Genomic DNA, 19162 nt, shown 5'->3' on the forward strand with positions numbered 1-19162 from the left:
GAGAAGTGGCTCTAAAGGGGCCCCTCCGTGTAGGGTTAGACCAGTCAGGTCCTGGAAACCACGCCCAGCTCGTCTTCTGCAGAATCCACTTGTTGGGTTTGCTGACCCGGGACCTCAGTGGGAGGGGACGGGAGGCAGGGCTCACGGCCGGGCAGAGGCTGAGGAAACTTCCTGGGGTTGGGGAGTGAGAGTCTTTAACGCCTGGTTAGGCCTTGGTCTCTCCCTGGTGTGTCGCTCCCCAAAGGCAGGAAGAGACTGAGCCTGGAGCTGCCCTCCCTCTGCCCTTGTCCCACAGAGGCTGGTCAGAGCCCTTTCTCAGAGCCCTGGGGGTGGCAGCCAAGGAAGCGTCTCAAGGCCTGATCTTGGGGACCCAGAACCCTAGGACACAGTGCCAGATTTGGCAGATAAAAATACAGGATGCCCAGTCAACTTTGAATTTCAGGTAAACAACAAGAAATTTTAGAGTCTAAGTAAGTATGTCCCGGGCATTCTTTGGGACACACTCTCAATGAGATTTGTCTGAAATTACAACATGGGTGGCCTTCCTGTGTCTTCCATGGCAGCTGACCCTACAACCACTTGTCCCCTCGCCCTCAGTCCCAGGGGCCAGACTGGTCACCAGGGGTTTCACTTCACTGCTTTTTGAGCTGCAATATTGAGAAGGGGACACTGTGACTTGAAGACACATGAATATACTTTATTTTTTAAGCGAAACAAGAACTTTCTGAAGCCATTTGAGCCTCACCTCACCCTCCACGTGCGTTTAGTTGTGTAAAAGACGGCGGTTGTCTGTAGGGTCCGGCGAGCTGCGCGCGTCCACTGCATGTCCCCGACTTCCTGTAAATAGCGCATGGCAGGAGCTGGTCCCACACCCCCACCCCCGCCCCGTCCCCGTGGGAAGCCCCAGCGGAGATGCTACCTGCCCCGCTGTGGGGACGCTGGGGCCCGTCCCCGCCAGCTGCACAGCCGTCTGCAGAGCCGGCCCTCGGTGCACCGAGCTCTGTGTCCAGCTTGGGGTCTGGTGTCTCCTTCACACACCATGTGAATTAACTGAAAAGCCATAAAGGGCTCCTGCTGGAGACTGGCCCCCCTGCCTCCCAGGAGCCCCGCCCTGACTGGCTTCCCACAGAACATGTGTGAAGGGACGTCTGCTCACCTTCCTCCTCTCAGCCTGCGTCCAGGGCCCTGGTGGAGCCTCAGCAGATGCCGTCCTGGCAAGCCAGCCCCCACCCTGCCCCCAAGGTTTGCCCGTCCACATCCAGCTCCACCCTGTGGTGGCCAGGGACCGGGTGGCATGCCACAGTTTGGGGTACTTCCTGGGGCCTGTGGGTCAGGGTCAGGGTCCCTGGATGGCAACGGAGGGTGAGCCTGGGGGAAACGAGGCAGCTGTGGGTTATGTCCCTCCATGCGCTCCCTCCTGCAGTCCGAGAGGGCAGCCCGGGATGGGCACTAGCACTGCTCAGGGGACACTCCACACAGCTTCCCGTCAGCTCCCAGAGCAGCCCAGCCAGGTGTGCCCGGTGGCAGAGGGCGACGGGGGCTCCCAAGGCCCCAGGTTGTCAAGTGAAACCAGGGGGGACACATAGCTAGCAGCCTGCAGCCCCTTACCTCACAGGACCCGAGTCCTGGGAACACAGGAGGGAGGTGAGCACTCAGGTCCGGCAGGCGAGTCCAGCGGCCGAGGTGGCGGGGGCCGGGGGGCCGTGCCCCTCACGAGCCTCGATGCCTCAGCACACAGCCGCCCGGGGGCTCTGTTCCGAGGACGTGGAGAGTGGGGAGACCACAGGGGCTGTGGCTGAGCTGGCCGGGTGCTCGGAGGGGTGCGGGGGACACAGGGCTCCCCCATGGCAGACAGTGAGCCCGAGGGGGTGCCTGGGGGGGTCCCCACCTGGCCTTCCTCACCAGGACGATCCTCACAGAAGCATGACTGCCCTGCCCTCACCCCCATCTGAAGACTTGATTTGCTACTTTCTGAAAGTTTCAAGAGCAGGGCGGTCAGACCCCAGCCTGCCCAGGTCCCCCCAGGAACCCCGCCTTCTCGGGTGGACACACGCCAGCTCCCCACCCCCTGCCCAGCTTGGCAATGCTCCCCACACCCTCGTGTGGACTCTGTTCTTGTCTGATCTCTTGTCAAATTATTTTGTAATGAGCTGCGTCTCCTTATTAAAGAAATGAGCTGAAAGAAACCTGGGGGTAGGGGTGTCTCTAGTTGTGTCTGCTGGGCTGGGGGTCCCAGGGCGGGCAAGGGGGGAAGGGCAGACAGGCAGTCTATGGTGTCCCCATGACAGATTTCCTGGGGAAGGGTGGGTGGCGGGCTGCGGATGGAGCAGGTCCTGGGGTCCCTTCTGCAGAGCTGAGCCTGGGGACAGGAGGGCACGTCTGCCCCGACGGCGGGAGGCTGGGATCCGGGGTTTGGAAAGTGAGACTCTCCCAGGTCCTCCGGGCGCATTGCAAAGAACTTCAAATGTTTGCTTCTGAGGCAAAGCCGTCAGGGACCAAGACGGGGCTTCAGGAGTTTAGGGCAAGCGAGCGGGGGGCACGTGCCCGGCCTGGACGCCCATGACAACCTGTGGACCTGTCTGCTGGCCCCACGTTCAGGCCGTGTGGGCCCAGCTCGAGGGCCAGTCAAGGCCCTGCGGCTTTCATCCCTCGCAGGAAGGCTGGGTGGCCATCTGGCAGGGGCACGGCCTGCTCGGCAAGGGTCCGGCTGAGAAGGGGCTGGGCTCCACGTTCCTCCAAACCTCACACGTGCTCTTCCGCCTGTTCTGGGCCCAGGACAGGTCTTCAGCCATGACATCATGCGTGTGTGTTTGGGCCACACGCCACGGGGTGACAGCAGGGCAGAAGCATTTTTCCGCTAGAAAAGACTGTCCCTGTGCTTCCACCATCCGGCACCAGGCATTCCCGCCAGGCAGGACACGGCTGACAGGGAAGCCAGGCCCACCTGGGCCGGGTGACGTCAGGCGTGACCGCCTGCCGGCAAAGCCCGCAGCGCTGGGCACCCTCCCCCTGGGCCTGGCCCGCGGCTCCGAGTTTGGGTTTGACCTCCAGTAACCCCGCATAGCCCCTGTTCTAGTCTGGAGCTTCGGGGTGGTTTGGTTCTGAAGCCCAGGGACTGGGGGGGTGCTGCCCCTCCAGGAGCCCAGTAAGCGGTCACCTCTGACCGCGACTGCCCAGGGACGGGGCAGCGGTGCCGTCCGACGGGCTCAGCACCCTGGTCACTGAGCCCCGCTGCCTCAGAAATGACCATCCCCCAAGTCGCCGGAAACTGGGAGCCTGATTCTTATGTTTCTGTTGAACCGCCAATCGAGGCTTTCCCTTGGCCTGACTCCAGGACCCTGCTGTCTGATGGTGACCCACTTGTCCCTGGGACAGAGGCAGGAGGGCGAGAGCCCCCCAAGATGGGAGCCTATAAATCCCCTTTCCTAAACTGTCGAGACAGTCACAAAGTTAAAACACAGTTTTATTTACTGACTTATAAATACTGTTGTGATACAGGCATCACAGAATGTGAATGTTACCATTCCCAAACTTTCAAACACAATACTTAATAATACTATATAACAACAACCAGTAAAACAAATGCATCTCAGGGTTGAAAGGCCACTCAAAGTTGCATAAAAGTACATTCAGTTCACAAAGCAGTCCCCACCCCATCCTGGGTGTATTTACAACGGGCTGCGGTGGGGGGTGGGAGGTGAGGGTGAAGCGGGCGGCGAAGAGACACCCGACGCTCCCCTCCGGTGGGAGAGGCACGGAGGTTCTCAGAAGGAGGCCACATGGTTCTCAGAACCCTTCGCACCCCGACAGGAAGGGAGGGAAACCAGAAAGCCTGAGTCCAGAGCCACTGTTCTCCAAGACGGGGACGCAGGGTGACACGCTTCCTCCCTCTTCAGGGACACAGTGGCCCGACTTGGTGCCAGCCGGGTGGCGGGCTCAGGGCTGCTGGCCGGAGGGGCTGCTGTCCCGGGAGGCCCCCCCGTTTCCCTCCTCAGCCTGTTACTTGGCCTCGGCTCCCCAGGGGCCAGGCTGCGATCTGCCCCAGGTTTCGGGTGGGCGTGTGGGAGAGCAAAGGCAAGGCCCGGGTGCGTAGGTGAGGGCAGTGAGTGGTGGCAGCTCGTGCTGCATCCAGGACCTGCTCTCGCCCCAGATGTTCGCGGCACCGTCAGCAAGCCTCCCAGGCTCCGCTGTTAGATACACGACCGCACCGGTCAGGTTTCTTCTGCGAGAACCACTGTCTCCACCTCTCGGGACGAAGCCCGAGCAAACCAGACACGCTGCCCACAGCCCCGGCCAGGCTACGGGGGCCTGGGCTCTGCCAGCTGTCACCCCGCCGAGCAGCTCTGGCCTTGGCTGGTTCGTGGAAAACCCTCCCGAAAGCACCACCAGCTCCGAGTGAGGAGAGCAAGGGGTAAAGGGTGTGGGGGTACGCGAGTGGCAGGCATGTTACTGCGGGGACACGAGAGCATCCTGACGCCACCTCAAAGGGCCACCAAACACGCATTTACTGGAAGCACTGGCGGGAGCCGGGGAGGAAAAGCAGGACGTCCGCTCTGGCGGGCTCACCATCAGGAACGGGACACCAATGGACGGGATGTGGCTCAGAGAAGTCCCTGGGGGAGGGGGAGGCAGGGCGGGGCGCAAGGACACCCAGACTCGCTCTCCAAAGCTCCCGGTCAGTCAGCAAACATGCCCACGTGCCACAGGCAGCACCGTCGCCAAAGCCCTCAGGGTGAGTGAGGCCAGACTGTTCTGAGTGGGCCCGCTTGTCACTGACACTCTCCCCCAGGATGGACATCCACACCCAGGCTTGGTTTTGACCCTCGGCCACAGCTCTCAAAGGGACGTGCACACGTCTTCCTTCTCACGCACTTGCTGGCTGGCTGTCTCAGCCCGAGAGACCCCCGTTCCCCAGCAGCTATGACAATGACAGGTCCCGGGCTGCAACGGAGCTGCTCTACTTTCCCACTAAGCAGCACACAGGCGGTCAATACCATCCTTGACGGCTGCCCCCCTGGGGCAGGCCGGTCCCCATCGGGGAGGTTCATGACCGGCTCCCACGCGCCCCCCTGCTGCTCTGACCCTCCCGTGTGCAGGGCCCCTGTCTCCTGCTGTCCTGTTCTTTCGAATCCTGTGCACCTAGACTTTGCAAACTCCTCTTGGGTCGCCGGTGCCCTCCGCACGCCTGCTCCAGGAAGGGCCATCGTAAGCGGCATGGACCCTCCTGACTGACAGTGCTCGGCGGCGGAGCCCCAGGCTGAGGTCATGACCATGACTGACAGCTGTGTGCCCCGAGTTGAGGGTGGCGCTGGCATAAACGGGGGCCTGATGTGGTCAGACGGGTGGACACGGCAGCACAGTTAAGCTCCGGGAACCGTGGCCCCCCCAGGGCGTGGGACCAGGACCCACCTCCCACCGGCCTGCTTGCCAAGCCCCCTGGGCATCCCCCTCGGAGGAGCGAGCAGCCTGGCCACGCTGGAAAGCTCGCTCCCTGCGTGCCACCTCACGAGCGCCACAGGCCTGGACAGGCGACGCTGCCAAAAGTCAGGCTCTGAAGCGGGCGCCTGGCTTTAGTCTGCTCTTCGCTCAGCTGTGGCTCAGTAAAGCCCCTGGTCCCACACACTTGTGGGACCCACAGGCTGGTAAGTGGGGTTTCCGCCTCCTTGCTTCCTGAGTGGGAGGGTCCAGCCAGCACACGTCTCATTTAGGCCAGGGGAGGCGGGTGGAATGGCCCCGGACAGAGATGCGACACCTCCCTCACCAGGGGCCTCAGAGCAATCAGTGTATCTCGGGAGGTGGGCGAGGGGTGGGGGTCCCCAAAGAGAAGCAGACGCATCCTGCAGTCACAGAGGAGGCGGTGGCGGCCCCGCTGAGGGTCGGCCACGAGCCCAGGGCTTGGCTGCTCTGTACACTCTTTACCAGCAACACCCAGGTTGGCACTAGACACGGGGCTGGGCCGGGTCACCACGCCCGAGCGGTCTGAGAAAGGGGGAGCCCTTGGGAGACAGACTGACGGGCGGGGCAGCACAAGTCCAGCCAGAGGCTGCACCGGGCCAGGCACACCTCCGAGGGTGCGGCTGGGTTTTGGAAAATCCCAAGTTAATGCAGACAGAGAGGAGAAGCTGAGCCGAGAACCTGCTCCTATCCCGATAGTTCATGCAAAGGCTAAAGTGACAGCTGAGCCCACGCCCTTGGCCTGGCCTGAGCTGCCCGGGCTGCCGCATGTCCGAACAGTGGGTGAGGGCTGGGGCTGCGACCCCCGACGACGGAGCTGAGGACACGGCGTTAGTCTCTGGAAGGACAGCGGAGTCCAGAGCCCATGTGTGGTGACCAGGGGCCTCAACTCCCCCAGGAGGGCCTGCCCTCTCCCAGGTCTTGGCCACAGAATCCAGTATTCCTGAGACTGAAAAGCAAGTAACTTTTTCATCACAAGGAAAACTTTCTGGCAAGAAAAGGCATCTTTACGAGGGAGGAGCCAGGAGAGGAGAGGTTTGAGAACCCGTCCCGCGTTTGGAAAGGCACAAGCAGGTCTGAGGAGCCCCAGTGCAGCACACAGGGGAGGGGCAAGCAGTTTTCCTAACAACTCAATTTTCTTTTCCTGAGAAAGAGGCGGCAGCCTCCTGTCCCTCCCCCAGGATCCAGGACATGCCAGCAGAGTCGGTCAGCAGAGGCCTCTTCCCGAATGGAGGACACGACCTGTTCCCTGAGAACTGAGCTGCCGGGTGCCCAGGACAGCCCCCACCAGGAGGGCTTCTCTCGCAAAACAGTCAAAACGGTCGGAGACGGGAGAGGGGGTCTCCTACGCTCTGAAAGCGGGTTTTGCCAGAGGAGACTTATCTCCTTTTCCGGAACTGGGGTCTTGAGTGACAGCTTCTGGTTTGACAGCACGTGATGTTTCAGAGGGCCATGGATAACGATACGGACATTTTCTGGAAGGAAGTGCCAAGTGGGGGACCACACTAAGTACTGAGTGCCACCAGCCCCCGAGGGAGGAGGGTTTCAGTGACCTGCACACTTACAAGAAACCAGCCAAGGGCTAAAAGGCCCATAAAAGCAAATACTTCAAGTACTAATACCGGGTCACCATCAAGAACGAGCGGACGAATTCTGTGCTGGACCCTGGGGAGAGCTGTCCAGGCCTGGGCATGTGCAAAAGGTGGCTTTTGTCCAGAGGAAGACGGCCCAGATGTGACAAGCATGAAACGCATGCCACGCGCAGAATGGCTTAAAGGACCAGGAGAGCGTGGGCTGGAAGCCAGACCAAGGGGCGGTCACCAGGCCCATGTCTGAAGAGCGGTCACCCTAAGGGAAGCACTGAAACGAGCGCCCACCGCGGACCGCAATTTGTATCAGGAAAAACTTCTGATCAATAGAGCCGCCCAGCTTCTGAGACACAAAGGACGGCCACCAAGGCTGCCTGAGCGTGGGTGGGAGCTGTGGCGGTGGGGGTCCATGGGACACAACAGTGGGAGGCGGGACCCAATGACCCCGGGCTGTCACCACACCATAGACCTCCATGCGGAAGCCCTTTCTCCTGTGGCAGCTAAGAAACTAACGCCTGTCCCCTAAGTCTACACACCAGAGACAGTCACCACCTCATCGCACGACGGGCTGTCACCTTCTGTCCTCTCTGGCATGAGGCTGCAAGTGTCCACAGATGCTCGCACACCTTTCCCTCAGCCTCCACTCCCGAGTCCCTCACTTATCAAGCTGCGCCCCCTTCCCCCGCCTTGTGAAGACGTCATTTCTCTTGAAGACCAGGAGCAGAGCTAAGAGGAAGGGTCACAAGGGTGAGGTGACAGTGTCTGCAGGGCCAGCTCGGCCACCATGGTCTGGCCTTTCAGGGAGGGGCTGGGGGCACTGTCACCAACGCAGCTCCTCTAGTGCAGGGCGTCCCGGCAGAAACTGTGTTCCCTGACGGCCAGACCGCGGGGGCCAGCTGTTCTGTTCTGCGTGTTCAGCGGGCCGCACAGTGCAGGGGGGACAGGGGACAGAGAATGAAAGGACACCCAAGGTCACCTGAGGCAGGCAGAGGGGAGTCAGGAAAAGCCGGTTCCTGAGAGGTGAGGATGGCGGAGACCTCCATGCACTCACGTAGCCGTGGAATCTACCAGAAACAGTGCTTCCCATGCCCTGCCGTCTGTGTGACGTCCCAGACGGGCCTGCAGTGGCCGCCGCTAGACTCACCTACATGGGAGGACCCCGGCACAAAGGCTGTGGTTTGGGTCGAGGCCTTACGTGTCTGGACTCCGTCCAGCGTGGACAGGCAGCTTCTCCACGTGGTGCAAACGGTCACAGGCAGGCTTCCGTGAAACTGTCCTGGACTTGGCGTGGGCATGCGGGAGGCGACTGCGGGAGGCTCGGGGACAAGTGTCCTCCCAGCACACAGTCTCTCCTTCCCGCTGGGATAGGGCGGCAGCGCCGTCCGGGCCTCCTGAGTCCGCAGCCCGGCCTATTTGGACAGTTTGCTGATGACCCTGATGAGGGCGCCGTTTTCATCTTTCAGCCTCTGGTTGTCGGATTTCAGTTCCGTTAACACCTGTAGCACGACAGGGGAAGGAGTGTTAGACCTGAGGCGGCCAGCCAGGGAGCAGCGCCTCCTGAGGCAGCTTCTGGAGGGGGCTGTCACCACCCTCTCCCAGTGAAACACCCTTGCATCGGGTTAGGTTTTAGGGAGATCGTGGCCCCTCCTTGTTTGGACGCCTCACTTCCTGGAGCACACACGCTGCACATCCTCCCACTAAAGTCACCTCGAGTCTCGAGAAGCTGGGGACAGTGCCAAGGTGAGCTGGTGAGGACACAGGGAGGGGTGAGCTGACAGTCAGGGGGACAGTTCCTCATACCCATCAAAACCGGCCATTGGGGCGGGCGTGCCCTCCTGGTGCCCCCGGGGGGTTAAGGTCCCCCTGTGATGGAGTCACGTGTCCACTTCCACCACAGCCTTGGGATCTGGTCCCCATGGAGCCGTGAGGCGCAGGGAGCACTGGGCGCGTATTCAGTCCCCCAGCTCCCCACTGACAGGCGCCCGCGGTGTCAGGAGGTCTTGCTCGCTGTGGACAGAACTGTCCATCAGCACCTCTAGGGCGGACCTATCATTCCAGGAAATGGCCTTGAGGTGGGACGGAGGTTTCCATCCCATGAGCTCTGCCACCTCAAAACCCTGCAGAGCTGCCCAACCTGGACCAGGGGGTCCAGGAGCCCCAGGTCCAGCCCAATGGCCAGGTCCCCACTGGTGACTAGGAGCTCCAACGGGCAAGTGGTGCACCTGAGTCCCCAACGCGTTTGGTGGGGCTACACAATGCAGATGGCGTCTGTGCAGAGCAGAAGTCCACGCACGGGACGTGTGGCAGGCGACGTGTGCTGCTCATTCCGGCTCGGTGAACCGCACAGGGAGCTAAATGACCCGACAGGACAGCACTGCGCCCTGTGTCCTGTGCGAGACGTGACTGACCTTGCACGAGTATGTGTCAGGGGAAGGACGTGGGAGCCTGCACACTGTGGGAGGTGCTCACACCCACGGGCCCAGGAGTCTCGAGAGAACAAGACTCTGTGCCTGCTCCAGGGCCCAGCTCCTCACTGGCAAAGCTGAGCTGAACCCACATGTGCCCAAGTCCAAGATGATGCCCTCATTGGACGGGGCGTGGGTGGGGGGACAAATCACTGCAGTGCAGAAGCTGAAATGCCAGCCATGTCACCAACGCTCTGTCACCTTGGGCGAACCAGTCGACCTGTTGGGTTCCTAAAGAATCGAACCCTAGTCCCTTGGAGATCCTATGAGGCCCACAGGCCACAGAGGGAGTGGATGTGCCTGACTGGTGGGCTCCGTGGATGACAGAGGGCGGGTAGGTAACCTACAAACTTGACCAGCAGAACTTGACTCCAGAGAACGCCCCATCGAGCCTGTCCTTGGACTCCTCTCTGCTCCCTCCGACCCAGTCACAGCAGGCTGGCTGTTCTCTGCCGTGTCCCCACCCGGACGGCCTCCCCTCCCGCCTGCAGCCTGGGCAGGGATGACACTGACGGCCGTGTTTCCACAGGCCGGGAGCAGTAACACACGGAGATGCCTGCTTCTCACGGCCAGCAGCTCATTGAGTCACATCTGAGCTGTGCCCCACCTTCTTAAATGGACACCTTGTCAAACATTTATTTCCACATTAAGAACTCAATTCTTTGAAAAGACAGTTGCCCGGCTGCAACCCTCTCCAAGTGGCAGCTTAAGGGAGCATTAGGAAGACCCAGAAGTGGAAAGTACAATCAGGGAAAAGCCTCAAATCCAACCCACTGAAGCTGGCATGACAAGAGCACAGAGCGAGCCGTGGGCACGAAGGGTTAGGAGCTTCTGCACATCAACTCTCCTAATTGCCACCTTCCAGTTCTCCACGGACGGTGTGAGGTACAGGAACCCTGGCCAAGTAAACGTGAGTGCACGTTTTCTCAAACATCGCTTCTTACAGACTCTGATGAGGGTGTCAGAGGAGGACACAGGGTCCCGAAACTGCAGAGCCCAGGGGCTGCAGGGTGACAGGGACTCGGAGGGGGTGTCGCCTGAGCTGCCAGGCAGGCGGGAAGTGGCTGTACACACTGTGCACCAAGACAGGCGTTTCCTCCAGGGGCTTCCAGAGAACAAAACCAGAGCAAAAGAGGGCGGGCACACAGGCCTCCTGCAGAGCTGGCATTGCCCCTGGTTGCAGTGCAAGGACCGTGAGGACAGTGGGGCCGCTCTCAGGTCCTTCCTGCACCATTCGGACCCAACACGGGGACGGCTCACCCAGCGGTGGGTCCAGCTTTGGCTACCACTGACTGTGTGAGCTGGTCCAAGCCACTTCATGGGGAAAAGGGGTTTCAAAGTCAGACGGCTGCTCTGGGGACGGTGAGGAAAACACGCAGCAGGTGCCTTAGCCGAGTGCAGGGCACCGTGGCTGCTCACGCTGGAGGCCGCGGTCGGCTTCTCCTGTCTCTTGCACCATCTGCACAAAGACGGAAACTAGAGAGAACGGGGACATCTGCTTGGGGTCCCTAGTTCTCCTCGAGTCAAGTTTCTGGGAACTATGAGGCTGATTTTAAAGCACAGGGTTCAGGCCGCACACGGCTCTGTGAGGAGGGGCCAGCCGGGTGGCCCCCGTTGGGCCTGCGTGCCCACGGCATGTGGCACGGTACTCACTCGGCCCTGTCAGTCATCTGGCTGCTTCAGGTCAGGGGCTATGAGCTGCCGGCTACTGACCCGAAGGGGCAAGCAAACAGGCAGAAAAACAAACAGGCTTTGGTCAGGACTAATTCGACTGCTGCTAAAAATTAAAACCCATTTCAGAGTGGAACTGCCACCTTGGGTTGGACCACAAACATTCGTGAGCTTCTCTTTCAGACCCACATCCAGGAAGAGGCATCTCAGTGGACCATCACTCCCGTCCCATGTCCTTTGCAAAGCTGGCCCCATGAGGGACGGCTGGACTTCTGCCTCAACCCACACTGCAATGGGGTGGGGGACACATCCCTGGGGCCCCAAGATTTGTGACAGAGATGAAAGCGGGAGGACACAGGGCACCCCCAGATCTACCCGGGGAGGCGGGAGCAGATTTTGCTGGCAGCGGGGTGGGGCCACAGCAGCTCCAGCCCCTGATCTGGCATGTTGTCAGATGTGGGGTGCTGGCTCTGCCCAGTCCCCAAAAGGCCATGGTTCTCAACCTGGCTTCACAGAAGAATCATCCAGGAGCCCTGAGAAAATACCGGCGCCTGGCTCAACCCGGACTGCGGGCTCTCTGGGGAGTGGGCCTGGGCACCATCCCTGCTGCGAGCCCCTGCCCTTGGCCACCCAGGGCCCGGGCCACTGCTCTGGGGACCAGGCTGCACTGGGGTGGCCGATGGAGAAAACGCGGCCTCAGTTTCACGACCATATTGAAGTGCGTGTGCAGCCGAGTGAGAACGAGGGCCCAGCAAGGTCACCCCACCCTCCCCGATGAAGGATCAGTCCCAGCACCTTCCATCCGTGACCGACCGACCTGTACAGGAACCTGTGGGGGGCTCTGATGGAGGGGGCAGCCCAGGGCTCTGGAAGCAACAGGAAGAGAGCACCTGCCTGGAGTGGAGCAGGAAGGGGGGGGGCAGAGGCTAGAGCTCCTGTGTCTCCGAGGCCTCCATGGACGCCGAGAGCCTGGCCACGACTCGGGCCAGGGCCCTGTTCTCGGCCTGCAGCTGCTCGTTCATCTGCTTCAAGGTTTGGATCTGTTTTAGCTGGTGGAGGTTCTGCAGAGTGAAACATGGAAGGAACAGACAGAGACAGAGAGACAGAGACAGACCAAGAGATAAAAGTAGGACACAGATCACATGACTTTTGTCTTTGTTTTGAGTCCACATGCACAGAAATGAGGGAGGAGGAGTCAGGGGGATGAGGAGAGAAGCACAGCGGGCGGGGCCTGCGTCCAGCTCGTGGGCGGGGCCCGCGTCCAGCTCGCGGTTGGCCCAGGTCTCACTGCTGAAGGTTGGCACCAGCACAGCACCAGGCGCTCTGTCCAAAAGGACATCTGGTGGCTTTTCAGAATGACAGCCCGCACGTGGCGGGGGCTCTGGTGGAGCCCCAGCCTCGGGGACTCTTCCCCATCACTGGGACCAGACGTGAGGACGCAGCGTCCTAAAATCCACGGCTGCCTGAACCCTTCTCTGCCTCAGGCTGGCCCCCGATTCGCACCTGCTTGCTTTCTGGGTCTCTTACCTCACTTATATTTCACCTTGAAAAATAAACAATGACAGTAAAAGAGGGTCTGCGGTGTGAGCACTTTGCATGGAGAGATACCTGCACGTGGGCCCCTGGCACCTGCTCAGAGGGAAGCTCCTCACTTGCTCCAGGACCCAGGAGCTCCGACCGTGTGCCCCACGGACTCAGGCTCCCGGGCCCAACCCAGTCCCTCACACTTGAGCCTACAGCTGTGCTCTCGTGGGGCAGACACCAGCAGTGCCCAGGGATGGCGTTCCTCACCCCCACAGGGACCCCATAAAGCCACCAACAGACGGCCCGCTCCCTGCTGCTGGTCATCTGCACTGACCCTGAAACTCAGGAGGAGAACGACTGCTACGGGCATGGGACTCCCCAGACGCAGAAAGACGATCCCGTGGGTTGTGCTGACCACAGAGGTCGCAGGGTCAGAGGAAAGGCTGTCCCACCCATGTGGACGAGAGGATAGGAATGAAGGCTCAGAGGAGTCACCGTCCTCAGGACGAAGCAGTGAGGGAATGGACGGATGGAAGACAGCGTGAGGGGACACAGCGAAAAGGAAAAACACGCAGAGACAGACTGCTGAGTGTCTGTCCCCAAAAGGGAGGATGACCAGCTTGGAAAAAGCTTGGACATGGCGAGTCCCATGTCACTACCGAGAGGCAGGGCCAGGCCACCGTCTTCTCTCGGAGAGGACAGAGCAGGGGTCAGGGAGCAGCATGTGGAAACACTCAGCGGGAGAGGCAGAGATGGTGGAAAGCCCCTGGCTCTCGCCCTTCTCTGCTGCTGCCACTGGACCAAAGCGAGCAACACTCATGGTCACTGGATGCCATGGTCCTGGCAGCCTACGGAACAGCATGGAAGCCGTGAACTATGGAAACGACTCAGTCCGACATGTGGGCGGCTCAGAGGTTCTCAGCACCAGGGAACGAGGCAGGGAGCCGTCTGGCGGGATGTTCCAGAGGGAACAGCGCTAAGCAGGCCTGGAGAAGGGGACAGGGCACGCGGGGCTTAGGGGCAGCATGAGCTGGGGACGTTTCCAGAGTAAGACCAGCCTGAAGTAGATGGGCTGTAGGGCCCTTTGCACAAACGCTTGGGGGCTGCTGGTGGGGGCTGTGGCACAGTGACCCCCCAGGACCCAAGACAAGGACAGGCCAGTGTAGCTCATGGAACACACAGGCGTCAGAGCCGTCCTGTGACCGGGCAGGTCACACACCTCATGCTTCCGAGTCCAGGCCGGACAGGCGTGCCGTGTCACAGCCACAGCACCCACACCTCACGGCCCCCATCCCGCCTGGACCTGCCACCGACCTGCCTGACTCAGAAACACAGGGACACTGAGCACCTGCCACCTCGGGGCTCACTGGCGGTCACCATCCACCTGCTCCCGACTGAACATGCACTAAGCACGGGTCCGACTGGCCCTCAGGTCCACGGGTCCCAGACTGGACGAGACCATCACCTGCCCTGTTGGCTGGCTGCCTGGACAGAGACCTTGGCACAGGTGCCACACGGAGCTGGCAACAAGCTAGGAGGCCTGACGCCCTTTCTCAGGCTCTTCAGGTGGCCACACCCCATGTATGGTGCCGGCACCTGCACATCTGAAGGCCTGGCCTCCAGACAAGGCACAGATGCCACAGAGCTGGTGCTGCCAGGGGTCCTCTGGGGAGGCCGCCACCTGCGCACCTGCCACCTTCAGGCAGGGGTGCCCCCCATCTGCTCGCCTGGCAGTCACAGAGAATCATGGCGTCTGACGGAATGGGCGCGTTTTTAAACTAAAACAAAGCCAGTCTCACATGAGTGTGCCCCCTGGTCTGGGGCCGACACAGCCACCGTCTGGCTCCATGTGACAGTTTCAACAACTGAATTGAAAGTTGGCAGCAAATGACTCGGGACCGAGGACGGCAGACACCGCCACGAATCACCGTCTCCACTGAGAAAAGCGAGGAACTCAGGAGCCAGTTCAGGCAGTCCCAGCAGGACGGGGCGAGGGACAGGGGGGTGGGAGCCGGCGGGTTCCCACGGCCGCCCCGGAGGACGGCACACGGGGCCCTCGCTGACGTCGTGGGAAGGACAGCTGCACAGTCCCGTGACCAGTGCGCGGGGCGGGCCGGGCCGTCAGAGGGCAGCAGGGCTGGCGTCACAGCTCCCAGCGGCACTCAGGCCATTTCTTACTGACCTCTGCCTCACAGCAAACGGTGGAACTCAAGGGGCCCCACAAACGGAGGTGAGAACGGGGTGCGTGGGGTGGTTTGGGAAAACCGGAGGGCAGAGACGCTGAAGATCACACTGATTTGTCTGCCCGGAGAGCTAACCGTCTATCACCTCCAGTTCTCACTGCTCTGAATCGACTTCAAAGGCACAAAGTGTCACCGTCTGAGACATAAGCCGGCCCTGCCTGGGTTCTGTGGGGCCGTGACCTTGGGACGGTGAACACAGAATGAAGGGCAGGGCTTGTCAAGTCTCCTTCGTTCTGGAACATGAGCCCTGGCTCTTGCACAAACTTCGAACTTGTCAAGTCCTGCAAAGCTCATTTCAGGGAATAACCAAGCTTTGTAGGCAGAACAATACGCGTCTCCCCTGGCACACAGGACCCCCGCCCACAGACGGGGAGTCCCAGGGAACCATGTGCCACCAGATCAGTGCTCAGCATCTGACTTCCGGGGAAACGAGGTCCCAGAGGAGGAGGAAAGCCGAGCAGGGCTAAGCAACTGCAGGGCCTGCGGCATCATGCACGGCGAGGCTAGGGGCTCCCAGCACCCCGGGCAGCCTGCACCCCATTCCGCAGCAGGGGCAGACTCCTGTGGTGAGACTGCCAGTTCTCAGCCGGACGGCAGTCGTCCTCCAAAGGGGCAATAAAGGACGGTCCCTGCAGTCGTGGGACGCGCGAGGGCCGAGCCCGTGGCCTGAGCTTAGGCAGTGGGACAGGGCCATGCTCCCGGGTGTTTTGGGCAGCGGCCAGGCGGCAGCCAGTGTGAGCGAGTCATCTTGGCTCCGCCACACAGAGGCTGGCGCTGTGCTTCCTGCAGGGGCCGAGGCCCCGGGCGCCTGCGCTGAGCCCTGGAGAGCTGCAGCCTCTCCATCCAGCCCCTGCAAGGCGAAGCAGGGATGGGGACCCTCAACAGCTCAAGCCGGGCTTGCGTCCGTCCAGCCTGCCGGACGCCCCTCCCGGGCAGCTCTGCTCCCAGGGGCTTTGAGGCGGCCGTGTGAACCGGCTCAGGAGGGGCTCGTGCGTCCTCCCCACCTCCTTCCGGAAGGGTCCTGTGCAGTGCCATGTGCAGGGGCTTGTGCTCCGCTGCTGAGCCCTGGCACGGACTCGAGGAGAAAACGGGAACCTCCCCATACCTTCATCTCTTCCTCCATCTCCGACATCTTCCGCTCCAAGGCACGCCTCTCCTGTTGAGACAAGGGCCTGCTGAGCTGCTCTGGGCTCAGAAGGAGCCCAAACACCACCTCCCACCGCCATGGACCAGCACGCCGCACCCAGGAGGTGTGACTGGCTTCCCTGATAGAACCACATTCCTGAGCCTCCCACCAAATTAGAAGACAGGCAAATGGGATGCGACCAGAGCATGAGCGAGACCGCACGGAATTTCGAATGTCCAGTGGCCAGGACCCTGGCTCTCCAGGCATCGGCACCTCCAGGCCCCCAGGGAGCTGCCTGTCATGCTGGGAGCAGACGCGAGCTGACACCACGTCTATGACGCAGCAAATGCCTCCGGCACGCTCCCCTCTCCTATGTCACCCCAACCCAAGCAGGCTCCTCAGTGGACGATATCAAGGAGGTTGTCACAGGCCAAGGGACTAGAATACAACACTCAGCAGCTTTCCAAATCCAGCAGGAGAATTGTGAACACCATGCCCGAGGGTCAGGTCAATGCCAGGGCTCCTCAGCTCAGCCCAAGCCCCCACCCGAGAAGGGCAAGTTCCAGACAAACATTCTGATGAGGCTGCGAGGTCAGTACCTGAGCCAGGACCCTCCTCAGCAAGGGAGTGGACATGCAGCTGGCGCTTTGTGAGTCTCGGGACCCAAATCAATGGCTGACAGTCCTGCTGAAGTGAAAGCTTCCTCACGCCCAGCGTGGTGGGAAAGGCAGAGACTGGACGTGTGTGTGTGTGCAGGGCTGTGTGTGCATGTGTGTGGGGGCTGCATGTATACACGCACACGCACATGTGCAGGTCGACCTACAGGCAGAACAATGACGCGATGATCTCCTCAAGACCCTGCGTCCCCAAGACTGGAACATGTGAAAAGCACTGACCATCTGAGGAAGCCAAAGGACTAGCAATCAAACTGCTGTCCAGTCAGATGAAAAGAATTTATTGAGCTGGAATGGAATGTGGCAACCCCTGCCTCTGGAGAAGGGACTTTCCCAATGGCCCAAGCAGCAGAGTTAGAGAGACCAGGAGAGAAGAGGTGACAGAGGAAGGGACACACGTACCCGCTTCTCCACCTCCAGCACTGAGGACCTGTCAGGCGTCTTCTCTTGTCTCTGCCAGAGCGAGGGGAGGAAACGCGGTCAGTGAGGCTGCCTCAGGCCAGACGTCATCACCGGACGTGCACAGTGCAGGGGCGCCCAGCAAACAGGTTCTGGTGGTCCCCAGCCTAACGTCACGGCCTCTGCAGGCTGCAGGGTTCCCGCCGGGCCAGAGGGCAGGAGCCGCACGCCCTGACACTCGAAACAGGCACAAGTTCGGACCCCCCCCAACTCGCCCCAGGTCAGCGGTTCCCACTGCTTCACAGCCCCCCACCCCGCGGCCTCTCTGTGAGTAACGTCACCACAAGAGCACAGGAGCCTCCAGGGGCCTTGCAGCCCCATGGCGTCTGCAGCCCTGACACACCAGGCCCACTCTGCCTGTCTATCCGTGGTGCTGCCCGAGAAGGGACGGCTAGGACTTCACTTTCCATCATCTCAGACTTTCAGTGTTAGTTCGCAGAGAGCCCATGGATGTGCAGCCAGCACAGCGATGGAGCAGAAGCATGTGAGTCGTGGACACGGACGCTGACGTGCTCCGGCCTCAGCATTCGAGAGCGGATGGATGTGTAACACACACGGTCTGCCGCACGGGCTCCTTTCCTCACACAACTAAGGAGGACCGGGTCTGACGACAGCACCTGGCGGGGCTCCCGTCCCGAGGTCACTGCCGTCTGCCTTTGCCCCACATCTGCTCTGAAACAGAGGCAGGAGACAAAAGGCCAACAGGGACCCTGCAGCTCCTCTACACCCATGAAGTCTCGCTCTCCCGGCCTGACGAGCACAGAAGCTGTGATGACGTCACCGTTTTCACTGAGTTCACGTAGATAAAGAACCAGTTTTTCTGTTGTTTTGTTTTTGTTAAATCTGAACCCCCTTAGGGATTGGGGTGGGGGTGCTTTTCTGTGGTACCTGTGTCCATGCGAGTGTGTGAGGCTGGCTGGCCCCCAACCACTGTCCTGCCAAACACTCCAGTTTCTGTAAATAGCCAAGAACTGCTTTGCAGCCTCACCACTTCTGAATTTCGGTAACTTGTACTTTGGCAAACTAAGTATGTGCCGACACACCCAGCGAGCAGTTGGCCGGGAAGGGAGCGGGAGGCGGGTTCACTCCCAGAACTCAGGCTGCTGGCCGCTGGGAGGCAGGGGTCGGGGGAGGCTGAGAGGTGTGGTCGGAGGCGTCTGCTGGGGGCCGCGGGCCGGTCCTCCTGTGGTCCCTTGCACGTCCGCTCCCCGACTTTCTGCAGAACCTGACGACAAGCAGCTACGACCCGTGTTTACCAACCACTGCCAATTCATGGCTCCAATCAGACAGAAACCAGCCTCACACACCTGCTGAAGGTCTGTGTGGCCTTGGGACGCTGGGGTCCAACAGCCCCTCTTCATGGCAGCTGACACCTCAGTGGGGGCACCGAGAGCTGCTTTTCCTGTCCTGCTGAGTCACGTCCAGCCCCCTGTCACCTGTGCGGCAGTTGGCCGCAGCAGCCCAGCACAGAGCCACATTCGAGGGCACGGTGTCTCCTGAGCCGACGGGCAGCTCACAGGCCAGGCTGGGCCTCCTTCACCCGGCCACGCAGGGATCCTGCGGCCCAGGCAGCTGTGGTGCAGCTTCCGAATGCCGGCCCCGGTCCCGAGGGGTTGCGACAAGATGTCAGGGTACTGAGTACCTGCCGTGCAAGCCCAGGCGCCCAACACAGTGCAGCCCTGGCGTGCTGGCCTGGGCTTTGGGTCGTGTCACAGCCCCACCGGCCTTCATTTATGCCGCCAGATACAGTCCTTTTCAGAACGCTGAGTGTCAGGGACCAGGAGGCTTCCCGTTACCACGGCAATAAGTGGGTGCCTGACGCAGCCTTCAGCTGCATGCGTGGCTGGGGGGTGACACGGCCGCTGCCTCCAGCTCCCCCTAACATGTCACCTAGTGAGGCCTGGTGCTGAGGGGACGGCTTGCCTGGTCTTCCTGTGCTCATGTCCCTCCTTAGAGG

At 61.0% G+C, this 19162-nt stretch overlaps 1 protein-coding gene across 1 annotated transcript in view; it reads right to left on the bottom strand.

Annotated features, from left to right (window-relative positions):
- Window positions 1-3445: 3445 nt before the first annotated feature.
- The window catches only part of PPP1R12B (protein phosphatase 1 regulatory subunit 12B), a 101368-nt gene continuing 85651 nt past the window's right edge, over window positions 3446-19162 (bottom strand). The window contains 4 exon segments of the mRNA XM_033099335.1: window positions 3446-8539; window positions 12074-12240; window positions 16052-16102; window positions 17149-17199. Coding sequence (XP_032955226.1) covers window positions 12106-12240; window positions 16052-16102; window positions 17149-17199 — 237 coding nt within the window. The 3' untranslated portion in view covers window positions 3446-8539; window positions 12074-12105.

The sequence above is a fragment of the Rhinolophus ferrumequinum genome, chromosome 27 (genome assembly GCF_004115265.2).
Source record: "Rhinolophus ferrumequinum isolate MPI-CBG mRhiFer1 chromosome 27, mRhiFer1_v1.p, whole genome shotgun sequence".
Taxonomy (NCBI): Eukaryota; Metazoa; Chordata; class Mammalia; order Chiroptera; family Rhinolophidae; genus Rhinolophus; species Rhinolophus ferrumequinum.